The sequence below is a fragment of the Colobus angolensis genome, unplaced genomic scaffold (genome assembly GCF_000951035.1).
Source record: "Colobus angolensis palliatus isolate OR3802 unplaced genomic scaffold, Cang.pa_1.0 Scaffold310, whole genome shotgun sequence".
Lineage (NCBI taxonomy): Eukaryota > Metazoa > Chordata > Mammalia > Primates > Cercopithecidae > Colobus > Colobus angolensis.
Genome location: NW_012116378.1, coordinates 2,985,214 through 2,997,828, shown reverse-complemented (window position 1 = coordinate 2,997,828; position 12,615 = coordinate 2,985,214). Strand labels below are relative to the sequence as shown.

Genomic DNA, 12,615 nt, shown 5'->3' with positions numbered 1-12,615 from the left:
GTGTTGGTGTGGATCACATGGAGATTTTGTTGGCTCAGTTAGCCTGGAAACTGGGGGAGGGTTTCGTTTGCTTTGTTTTTGTTTTGTTTTGTTTTGTTTTTTCGTTTTAGCAGAAACTCTTGTTTAAATTGAAACCCAAAGACCTTCTCCAAGCACCAATAATCATAAGTGCACTTGAGGGCCTGTGAAGAGGATGAAAATAATCCATCCTGAGACTCTGAGACTCTGAGTACACACAGAGAATGAGCTGTGCGTTGCTGAGAAATTGTTTCTGAACATCATTCTTTTTGGTACAGCTTTATCGTAGTGACAGCGACAGTTCAACGCTGCCCCGGAAGTCCCCCTTTATCCGAAACACTTTGGAAAGACGAACGCTTCGCTATAAGCAGGTATGTGCCCTGTAAACAAATATGGAATCTGTGCTTCCCCTGCGAGTGATTTTTACAAGTCTTAAAAGGTAATATTTAAGGTCATGTAAATGAAAAGGTAGTATTTGTATTTCTTGTTTACTTAACAGATGTCATAATGTTGCTAATATTTCTTAAGATAGTATCATGGTTTCAGATAATCCGTGATCTTTACATTCTTCAGTATAATAAATAACCATTTCTATATAATAGGCTCTTTTCTCTTTTTTTGACAGGAGAATATATATAGTTTAGAAAAGTTGAGTTTTTCAACATATTGCTTTTCTGGGCAGGGATCGTTTGAAAAAATATATATATATATTTTCAATATATATAAATATATATATTTTGTGTGTGTGTTTGTGTGTGTAGAGAGGAAGAGAGACGGAAACACAATAAACCCCTGATTTCCATGTGGCAGTTGTGCTCTACCACATAGAAGAGTGGCTGCTGACTGGGAAGAAAAAGGAAGTTTATAATTTGGGCCAGGCGCAGAGGCTTACGCCTATAATCCTAGCACTTTGGGAGGCTGAGGCAGGCGGATCACCTGAGGTCAGGAGTTCGAGACCAGCCTGTCCAAAATGGTGAAACCCCATATCTACTAAAAATACGAAAATTAGCCAGGCATGGCAGCACGTGCCTGTAATCTCAGCTACTCAGAAGGCTGAGGCAGGAGAATTGCATGAACCCGGGGGGGCAGAGGTTGCAGTGAGCTTAGATCACACCACTGCACTCCAACCTGGGAGAAAGAGCAAGACTCCATCTCAAAAAAAAAAAAAAACAAAAAACAAAGTGCATAATTTGGCTGTAGAAGTGTCTCTCAGCAGCACCGCTGCTGGCATTTCAGACAGGCTCATTCTTTGCTGTAGGGGCTGCCCCGTGCACTATAGGATGTTGAGCAGCGTCCCTGGGCTCCACCCACCAGATGCCAGTAACACCCCATCACACACACAGCAGTTGTGACACCCAAAATGTCCACAGACATTGCCAGCTGTCCTCCGGGGGGCCAGATTCTCCTGGTTGAGAACCATGAAGCTCTGCTGGGAATTCAGCAGTACTTTTAAATAATTTATATTTGTTAAGTTACAACCCATATTTGCATTTAAATTCTGTGTATGTGCAAAATAGTATTGTGTGTGTAACAAGCATGCCGTGACTCAGGCCACCGACCCATGGTGATTGGCGAATGGATTTGTGGTTTTGCTGCGGTGACTGCTCTCTCGGGGTTCTGTTTCCCGTTGGATGGGAAGTACAGTTCGGCAGACAAGTCTTTTCCCTGTCAGGGCTTTCCTGAACATAGGTGTGTTTGCTACTTGAGGCTTATATGGGGAGGGAAGCTTTGGAAAGCTTGCACGTGTGTGTCTGCGTGTTTGCGTGGGTGTGTGTATACTTTTTTTAAAAACAAGCACTCATGTGGTTTATAACATACTTTCTTTCCCCTTGTACAGTGGATCATTAAGATTTTTCCATGTCCATATATTTTTTCAACTTGTTACAATGGCTACATTTTATACTGGCCTTGTAATTTATTTAATGTTTCCTGCTGTTATGGACTTACGGTTTTTTTCTGTCATAAACCTTAATGGGACCACTTTTGCATGTCAACAGTTATGCCTTTCAGATGCAAGTTTGCTTTAGACATATATATATTCTCAAATGGCCCTTCAGAAAGATTGTGCCCTGTTTTGATCCTGCCAGCCCCATATAAGAGCATCTGTTGCTGCACACTTCTGCCAATACATAGGTCATCATTAAAGAAAAACAATTTGCCGTTACTAACCTTGATACTGAACTAGAGATTTACATTCCTCTTGCCCACATCTGTGTTTTTTAACCTTGGGCGTGCTTAGAGAAATACATGTGCCCGACTTGTCTCCTATTGTGGAAGAACCTTCTAGAAGGCCTGAGTGAGGGCTCACAGCTGGTGTCTCTTGAAGTCATGCAGGTCTTCCCTGGCTGAGCTTATGGCCCGCACCTCCCTGGACTTGGAGCTGGATCTCCAGGCGTCGAGAACACGGCAGAGGCAGCTGAATGAGGAGCTCTGTGCCCTCCGGGAGCTGCGGCAGCGGTTGGAGGACGCCCAGCTCCGCGGCCAGACCGACCTCCCACCCTGGGTGCTTCGGGACGAGCGGCTCCGTGGCCTGCTGCGGGAGGCCGAGCGGCAGGTGGGGTCCCCCGTGGTCAGCTCCCACCTGCACCTCACTGCTCCCTGCTCCAGGCTGTGAAGGGAGCCTCCCAGACATGGAGTGCCCCACCACTGGGCTCTCGGAGCCCCTTCTCCCTCTGTGGCCTGCGAGGATGGCGTCTGTGTGGCTCCTGCGTCCATCTGGAGGCTGCGGATGCTGGAGGAAGGGTCATGGGCCCTCTCCACCTTATGGGGGAACATTCTGGGTCCCTAGTTGTCAGGCCTGACTCCAGCCACCCCGGCCTCTGTCTCCTGGGAGGAATTCCTTGGGGGGTTGTGGGGAGTGTGGGTGAGGTGGGCCTTACTCCCTCCTGGGTCACACCTCACTGACTGTGGTTGGTTCTTCTGGCTTCTGGGCTGCAAGGCTGGCAGTGAACTTACTCATTCTTCCTTAAAAAAAAAAAAAAAAAAATCAATAAAATCACCTTGTTGGTCCAATGTTTCTGTTCCAGACAAGACAGACCAAACTTGACTACCGTCACGAGCAGGCAGCTGAGAAGATGCTGAAGAAGGCCTCCAAGGAGATCTACCAGCTGCGTGGGCAGAGCCACAAAGAGCCCATCCAAGTGCAGACCTTTAGGTATGGCAGAGGCGCAGCAAGACTGGCCCCTTAGTCCTGCTTCCTCCTTACTGTCGTGCCTTTGGCATGGTAGAAAGTACAGTGAGTCTGTTTTTGTTTTTCTTTTGAGACAGTCTCACTCTGTCACCCAGGCTGGAGTGCAGTGGCGCGATCTCATCTCACTGCACCCTCTGCCCCCTGGGCTCAAGCAAGTCTCATGCTTCAACCTCCCGAGTAGCTGGGATTACAGATGCGTGCTACCATGCCCGGCTAATTTTTAAATTTTAGTAGACTGGGTTTTGCCACGTTGCCCAGGCTGGTCTCAAACTCCTGACCTCAAATGATTCACCTGCCTCGGCCTCCCAAAGTGCTGGGATTACAGGCGTGAGCCCCTGCGTCCAGCCCCATGAGTCTTTAAAACCCATGGAAAGTTGAGAACAAAACAGGAATCCACTGCAACCAGTAGTGTATTTTCATGTTTTTATCCTGATCTTTATTCCCTACAGTTTTTTTTTCATGCCACTTCTAATCATAATGTGGGTTCAATTTTGCATTTAGCATTTTTAAAATTAAAATATTCCAAGTTGCTGTATAATCTGCTATCTTGTAATATCTCATCTAATAGTTTACTCAACCACTCTATTTTATAACATGCTGCTCGTCTTCAAATGTTTGCTATTGTAAATAACAGTGATAAACATGCACATACATATATGTCCCCCCAACCCCAGACAGGGTCTCACTCTGTCACCCAGGCTGGAGTGCGTTGGCTCAGTCATGGCTCATTACAGCCTTGACCTCCCAGGCTCAAGTGATCCTCCCACCTCACCCTCTCAAGTAGCTGGGACTGTAGGCACATGTCACCATGCCCTGCTCATTTTTGTAGAGATGGGGTCTCACTGTGTTGCCCAGGCTGATCTCAAACTCCTGAGCTCAAGCTATCCACCTGCCTCAGCTGCCCAAAGTGCTGGGATTACAGGCATGAGCCACTGCACCCGACCACCTTTGCTTTTTCAATTAACTTTTGATTAGGGCAAAATGTATCTGCAGGAAAGCTGTATATCATACACACATGGTCCAGTGAATTGTTACAAGCTCGTCCTAAGAATCGATCATTATCAGCGCCCCCAGATCCCACACTAGAGTAACCACCACCTTGAATTCTAATAGTATCGATTGGTTTTGTCTGTTTTTGTTTGTGCTGAGGGGATTTTTACAGATACATCAATATTCTTTTGTGTCTGTGGAAAAATTAAGTTGAAATTCACATAACATAAAATGACCATCTTACACTTCAGCCTTTGGCGCATTCACAATGTTACGCAACCACCCCCTCTGTCTAGTTCCAGAACATTTTTACCACCACAAAAGTAAACCCTATACCCATTAAGCAGTAACTCCCCCTTCTCCCTCCCCTAGCTCTGTCTCTAGGGATTTGCCTTTCTGACTGTTTCTTAGGAATGGGATCAGATCTTACGTGGACTTTTGTGTCTGGCTTCTTTCCCACAGCCGAGGGTTTTCGAGGTTCATCCATGTCGTAGCCTATGTGTCAGTGTGTCCTTCCTTGTTAAGGGTGAATAAAATGTGTCTGACTTTTAGCCCTAATTTTTGTATACATTTAATATTCACATAGTTTTCACTTTTTCATTCATTTATTAATACGACAGGTATTTCCTGAGCACCTAATATACACCAGGCATTGTTCTAGGCACCGGAGATGAAGAAACCCCTGCCCTTAACGGTTCTTCATAGTTCACATTTGGAGACTCTGTATACAAGCACATGTGTTGTTGGGGACTGAAATTCAGTTTGTTGTACGAATAAGAGAAGCCATGATTGATATCAGGGCCACCAGCTTTCCGTGTCTTCATATCAGCTTCTGACGTGTACTTCTCTCCGGCCCCAGGGAGAAGATAGCATTCTTCACAAGGCCAAGGATCAACATACCTCCTCTGCCAGCCGACGACGTCTGATGGAGTGCATTGTGCACATGAAGTATTTATCCGCCTCTTTTATTTTCATGAAGTTCTTAGACTAGCTGAATTTGTCTTTAAAATATTTGTGCAAAGCTATTAATATACACATTTTGTAAAAAAAAAAAAAAAAAAAACGCGTATATCTATTCATATATATTTTATAATAGTGACGGCAACAGGGCTTGGTTTTTCCTTGTTGTGAAATCGACATCTCTGAAGACAGGTTATTTTATAAAAGATCAATTATCATGTTAAGAATGTACAGTTTTTATGCTGTTTTATTTGACTTAAAGGCTGGAAGACAGAAACGAAGTGAGTTCAGGCAAATTCACTGTATTGTAATTTATTTATAGTACTTTTTTTTCCTTGAAGGAAAATACTGACTTTAAGATGTATTTTAAGACTGAAATTTTGTTCTTTAGTACTTTTCATGCAGTAGAATGGAACTTGGGGCTGGTTTTGTTTTTGACACCTGAAATGCAAACACTGTGTGCTCAATTTGTCACGTATCATATGTGCATTTACCATGTATATTGTACACGTTCACTCCCTTGATGTCATGTTAAAATGTCCCCTGCAGTGATTCAGTCGTGACTCAGAAGCATGTGTGTGTTGCAGAGGTCAGTCTCTGGCGTGGGCTGCACGCCAACCGCTCATTTCTGTGTTGTCTTCGGATACATCTCTCTGTGCTCAGCGTGAGTCTGAAGCAGGCACCAGAGCCTCTGGTGTGTGGGGCTTCAGCCTGCTTGCTTGTGGTGGCTGTCTGTGGGTCTTCAGCCTGGCTGTCCGTGGTGGCAGTCCATGCTGCCCGCATCCCCCCACCCCGCCCTGTCCGACTGTAACAGACCAGGAAGGTGGTGGAGGAACTCCTGCCACGCCACTGTGTCATGAAGGAAAGTGAAAGGGAACGAGGAAGTAGGAACGCCCACGCTCGTTGACTCCGTGGATGAATATAGCAGTTAGGACATAGACACCATCACCTTTGAAGGTGCTTGTTTGGGGGAGGAAAGGACATATGGGTAACTAGAACTACCCAGTGAGTCGTCCAGAGGAGAGGATCGAGTTTGAGTCAGAAGGCTCCCTGTACTGGAGTCGACCCACTATTCCTCAAGAAATCTTAGAACTAGCTTGTGAGGAAAAACATTTTTTTAATGTAATAAAAATATGCCATTATTCTTTGAAATGCCAAATGATATAAATATTTTGCCTAATACATATTTATTATAGATGAAATGCATTCTTCTCAATGAGGCCTCGATTTGAGTCAATGGGGTGGGCCACAGGAAATGTCAGAGGAACCAGAACTCAGAACTCTTCCTCCTGGACCTTTCTTCCCTTCCCTTGGAGATATCCCTTTGAACCAGGCCTCTCTCTTCTCATCAGTCTGTAGCTTCCCCCCTTGTATAACCTGCTTTCCTTTTTACATTTATTAAAAGTGGATTTTGTAAAAGCATTTCATTGACACGCGACCTATCACGGACAATGGAATTCGTCAGTGGTGGTAAGACTGAAATCCTGATGCTTTTCACACTTCTTGTCTCTTGCTATGTATTTCTGCCTCTAGCTTTGCATGTTTGCCTTTTTTTTTTTTTTTTTCCTTTTTGGCCAATTCCTTTTTATATGTGCCCACAACAGAGGTGGGGAGACACGGAGCACCCTGGGTCCTCCCCAGTGCTGCTGGGCAGGCCCTGTCTCCAGGCCCCAACTGTTGAAACTTTGAAGGGCAACAAACAACCATCCACACTGCCAGACCCTAGGCTGTTCAGGGGGCAGCTCATTTCCACCTCGGCCCCAGGACACCGAGCCTGTGCCCCACAAGGATCTCTCTAAATGGGAGGGATTGAGGCTACTTTTCTGCCAACCCCTATTAAGTAGTTGTGTGGGGAAACCCACTGTGTCAGTGCAGGAAGCCCCAGACAAATGTTTTCAAATAAATTTCACTGCCCAGCCTGCACAGATTTCCATCTGAAGTACTTCCCTTCCACCCTGACACCCAAAGGGTTTTTTTTTTTTTTTTTTTTTAAGAGACAGGGTCTTGCTTTGTTGTCCAGGCTGGAGTGCAGTTATGTGATCATAGCTCACTGCAGCCTCAACCTCCTGGGCTCAAGTGACCCTCCTGCCTCACCCTCCCAAAGTTCTGAGATTATAGGCATGAGCCACTGTGCCTAGCCTATTTTGATTTTTTTCTTAGAGTCAAGGTCTTGCTCTGTTGCCCAGGCTGATCTTGGACTTGCGAGCCACCATGCCTGGCTGGGTTTTTTAAAAATAGAATCTCACTGATAGCCCACAAGAAACAGATGCAGATGCAGGCAGTGGAGGTGGCCCGAGCAGGCAGAAGGCCACCAAGCGCCCTATGCTGCTTGTCATTCATGACGTGGTCTTGGAGCTTCTGACTAGTTCAGACTGCCACGCCAACCCCAGAACATACCCCACATGCCAGAAAAGTGAAGTCCTATGAGCGGAAGGGGTGTTTCCATGTATGTTTCAATCTCTCCATCTACCAGGCCTCACGATAGGAAAAAAAAAAAAAACCCAAAACGGTGCCAGGTTTTAGGAGCAGTTCCGGTCTCAAAACCGTCAGGATCCTGCCACCAGGGTTCTTTTGAAATAGTACCACACATAAAAGGGAATTTGGCTTTCACTTCATCTAATCACTGAATTGTCAGGCTTTGATTGATAATTGTAGAAATAAGTAGCCTTCTGTTATGGGAATAAGTTATAATCAGTATTCATCTCTTTGTTTTTTGTCACTGTTTTCTCTCTAATTGTGTCATTTGTACTGTTTGAAAAATATTTCTTCTATAAAATTAAACTAACCTGCCTTAAGAACAGAGTGGAAATGTGTGGTTTTATGGAAAAAAGTGTTTAACTATGGAAGCTTAAATATATAAAAATGTGTGTTTTTAAGCACAAAAATAGAGTTATAAAATCAGAGAAAATAGTAAGCTGAACACAGGCCTCATCCAGCTTCAACACGATCAGTCATGGCTGTCCTCTCCTTTACCCTCCAGCCCACCTCCTCCTCTTAGAATTTGAAGCAAAGCTGATATAGCTTATCGTTTCATCTTTAAATATTTCAATATGTATTGCCAAAAGAGAAAAATACAATAACCTTTTCACATCTTAGCATTTAATAATTCCTTATGTTACTAAATATCCAAGGTTTTCTCTTCCAATTATCTCGTGTCATTCTTTCTTTAACTCTTTGAACAGAATCTAAACATGATCCACTTATTGGGATTTTTTTTTTTTTGTCTGTGTTTTTCTTTTTCGGTAATAGTTTTTCTTGATATATAACTCACATGCCATACAATTCATCCATTTAATATGTATAATTCAGTGGTTTTAGTATATTCAGAGTCGTGGAAATATCACAATTTTTAGAACGTTTTCATCACCCCCCCAAAAAAGCCCCCAAACTCATTAGCAGTTGCTCCCCATTCCTCTGAGACCCACTAATCTCTCTGTCTCTACACATTTGCCCGTTCTGAACATTTCACGTCAATGACATATAATATGTGGCCTTTGTGTCTGGGTTCATTCACTTAGCATATGCTTTCAAGGTTCATCCATGTTGTAGTGTGTGTTGAGACTTCATTCTTTTTTATGGCTGAATCATCTTCCATTGCATGGATAGGCCACATTTTCTTCATTTATCAGTTGATGGACACTTTGCTTCCACTTTGTGACCATTATGGATAATACTGCTATGGAATTTCACATTAAAGCTTTTCTGTGGATATATGTTTTCATTTCTCTTAGACCTATACCTAAAAGTGGAATCACTGGGTTACATGGTAATTCCATGTTTAACTCTTTGAGGACTTGCCAGACTGTTTCCAAAGCAGCTGCGCCATTTCCCATTCCTACCAGCAGTTGCTCCACATTCTGGCCAACACTTGTTATGTCCTTTTGCTTATAGCTGTCTTAGTGGGTGCCAAGTGGTATCTCGTTGTAGTTATGGCTGGCTTTTTTTGAGGTGGAGTCTTGCTCTGTTGCCTAGCCTGCAGTGCAGTGGCGCAATCTCAACTCACTGCAGCCTCTGCCTCCCGGGTTCAAGTGATTCTTCTGCCTCAGCCTCTGGAGTAGATGGGATTACAGATGCGTGCCACCATGCCCAGCTAATTTTTGTGTTTTTAGTAGAGACAGAGTTTCACCATGTTGACCAGGCTGGTCTCGAACTCCTGACCTCAAGTGCTTTGCCTGCCTTGGCCTCCCAAAGTGCTGGGATTACAGGCGTGAGCCACCGTGCCCTGCGGAGTCAGATTTTTATTCTTGCCTTTACCCTATTTTTTCCCTTCTCCTTACAGGTAACCATTGGAAAGAGATTACTGTTTTTCCTTGCATTGTTATTTTAAAATATAAGCAGGTATATAAACGTTGTGTACATACAAATATATACATATGACTACACAAATATGAACACATCTATATTTGTATTTTCCCCCCTTTCTTGGGCAAATGGTAGCACAAAAACACACTTTTGTTCACCTGGCTTTCTTTACTTAAAAGTATATCCCAGCCAGTGGTGGTGGTGCACACCTGTAGTCCCAGCTACTTGGGAGGCTGAGTTGGGAGGATCCTGTGACACCAGGAGTTCAAGAGTAGCCTGGACAATGTAGCGAGACTGCATTTCTTTAAAAAAAGAAAAACAGATATATCCCAGAGACCACCAAAGTCTGTATTGGCTGCTATAGTGATTTACCACAAGCTTGGTGGCTTAACAAAAATTTATTTCACGATTCTCAAGGCCAAAAGTGCTAAATCAAGGTGTCACCGGGGCTACACACTCTTCAAAGGCCCTAGGGGAGGATCCTTCCTGCCTCTTCTGGCTCCTGCTGCTGCTGACAATCCTTGGTTTGTGCAAGAAACATGACTCCAGTCTCGGCCCCATCGTCACATCACCATTCCCTCTGTGTTTCTCCCTGTCTTCTCTCTTTCACAAGAACATCTGCCATTGGATTTAGGGCCTACCCGGTTAATCCAGGATGATCTCATCTCCAGGTCTTTAATTACCTCTGCAAAGACTCTTTCCAAATAAGGTCATGTTCCCAAGTTCCAGGTAGACATATCTTTAAGGCCACTATTCAATCCACTATGATCTGTCCTCTGCACCGCCCCCCCCAAATTCACATGCGACCCACAAGCAAAATAACATTCATCCCATCCCCATATCCCCCAAAGTGGTACGCATAAGTATTCTTTTCGTTTTACCTTTGCACACAACATTAGTGGATGTACCATTGTTTATTCAGCCATCTTCCTATTGTTTCTAGTCATGCTATTAAAAATAATTCAACAGGCCGGGTGCAGTGGCTCACGCCTGTAATCCCAGCGCTTTGGGAGGCCCAGGCGGGCAGATCATGAGATCAGGAGTTCGAGACCAGCCTGACCAACATGGTAAAACCCCATCTCTACTAAAAATACAAAAATTAGCTGGGCATGGTGGCATGCGCCTGTAATCCCAGCTACTCAGGAGGCTGAGGCAGGAGAATCGCTTGAACCTGGGAGGCGGAGGTGACAGTGAGCCGAGATCGTGCCATTGCACTCCAGCCTGGGTGACAGCGAGACTCCGTCTCAAAAAAGAATAATAATAATTCAACAAAGACGGTCTTCTGCAGACATCTTTTCACATTTTTGCCAGGGTTTCTGTTTTTATTTTATTGATAGAAATGGTATTGCCATGTTGCCCATGCTGGTCTCCAACTCCTGGTCTCAAGCTATCCTCCTGCTTCCATCTCCCAAAGTGTTGGGATTTCACGTGTGAGCCACCCTGCCCGGCCTTTGCCAGGATTTTCGTGAGATACATCCCAAGAAGTGGGATCTCTGGGTCAACGGTAATGCATGTGGCATGTTGCTGGGTGTCGCTGCATTTTCCTCATAGGGGCTTTACCATTTCGTATTCTCACCAGCAATGTATGAGACAGTTCCCTCACAACCTCAGCAATAGAATGGTGTCACATTTGTGAGTCTTTGCCAGTTGCAGAGGTGAGAAAACATCTCAGCACAATCAAAATTTGTGCTTATGAGCAAAGCTGCTTTAATTATAGAGGCTTGTTGGTAAGTTTTAATATCAGTTAGGGGTAGCCCTCCTTCCTTTCTTCTTTCTCAGTGCTTTCCTGTATATTCTTGCTTATTTGTTCTTCCAAATGAATTTTATAATTCTCTTGTCTAGCTCCAGGGAAAAAAAATTATGGAATCTACTGGAATTGCATTAAACTTACAAATTTGGGAGAACCGACATCTTTATGATGATGAATCCTCTTATCCAAGAATGTATTTCCATTTGTCCAAGACTAATTTTTTGCCTTTCAGGAATGCTTTATTGTTTTACTCATATATATTTTGGATATTTCTTGATGGGTTTTTGTCCGTTTTGTTCTCTGTCTTTGTCTGCATAAAGACAGAAAATAACAGTAAGATAAATACACATACATGGAAGGCTATTTACCTTTTTTCAGACTTTGGTGGAAGAACTAGTGTTTCCCCACTAAACAAGATGTTGAGGTTGAGTGCAGTGTCTCATGCCCGTATCCCAGCATTTTAAGAAGCTGAGGTAGGAGGATCGCTTGAGCCCAGGAGTTCAAGACCAGCCTGGGCAGCATAGCGAGACCCCTTTCCTACAAAAAAATACAAAAAATTAGCTGGGCATGGTGGCATGTGCCTGTGGTCCCAGCTACATGGAGGCTGAGGCTGAGAGAATTGCTTGAACCCCGGAGGTCAAGGCTGCAGTGAGCCATGTTCATGCCATTGCACTCCAGCCTGGGTGACAGAGTGAGACCCTGTCTCGAAGGAAAAAAGTGGCCGGGGCAGTGGCTCACGCCTGTAATCCCAGCAGTTTGGAAGGCTGAGGTGGGCAGATCACGAGGTCAGGAGTTCGAGACCAGCCTGGCCAACATAGTAAAACCCCATCTCTACTAAAAATACAAAAATTAGCTGGGCATGGTGGTATGCACCTGTAGTCCCAGCTACTCAGGAGGCTGAGGCAGGAGAATCACTTGAACCTGGTAGGCGGAGGTTGCAGTGAGCTGAGATCACACCACTGTACTCCAGCTTGGACAACACAGTGAGAATCTGTCTCAAAAAACAAAAACAACACAGGTTGTGGCCTGTGGTTCCGACTGGCTATACATTGGGGATTCCCATGACCCCCTCCTCAGGTTCACTGACATGCTAGAGTGGTCCCACAACTCAGGGAAACATGTTTACCCATTTGTTATAAAGGATATTACAAAGTACAGCCTGATGGAAGCGATGTGGAAGGTATGGAAGGAAAGGCACGGAACTTCCATGCCCTTCCCTAGGCACCACCCTCCAGGAACTTCCGTGGTGTAGTCAGCTATCTGGAAGCCCATGAAAAACCCTGTCCTTTTTTTTTTTTTTTTATGCTTTAAGGGTACATGTGCACAACGTGCAGGTTTGTTACATATGTATACATGTGCCATGTTGGTGTGCTGCACCCGTTAACTTGTCATTTACATTAGGTAT

General features: G+C 44.5%; 1 protein-coding gene across 1 annotated transcript in view; it reads left to right on the top strand.

Moving 5' to 3' along the window:
• Positions 1-5,543, top strand: part of WWC3 (WWC family member 3) — a 79,582-nt gene extending 74,039 nt beyond the window's left edge. The window contains exons 19-22 of the mRNA XM_011950902.1: positions 297-389; positions 2,345-2,572; positions 3,045-3,172; positions 5,058-5,543. Of these exons, the coding sequence (XP_011806292.1) occupies positions 297-389; positions 2,345-2,572; positions 3,045-3,172; positions 5,058-5,124 (516 nt within the window). The 3' untranslated portion in view covers positions 5,125-5,543. The remainder of the gene's footprint in view (positions 1-296; positions 390-2,344; positions 2,573-3,044; positions 3,173-5,057) is intronic.
• Positions 5,544-12,615: the final 7,072 nt, after the last annotated feature.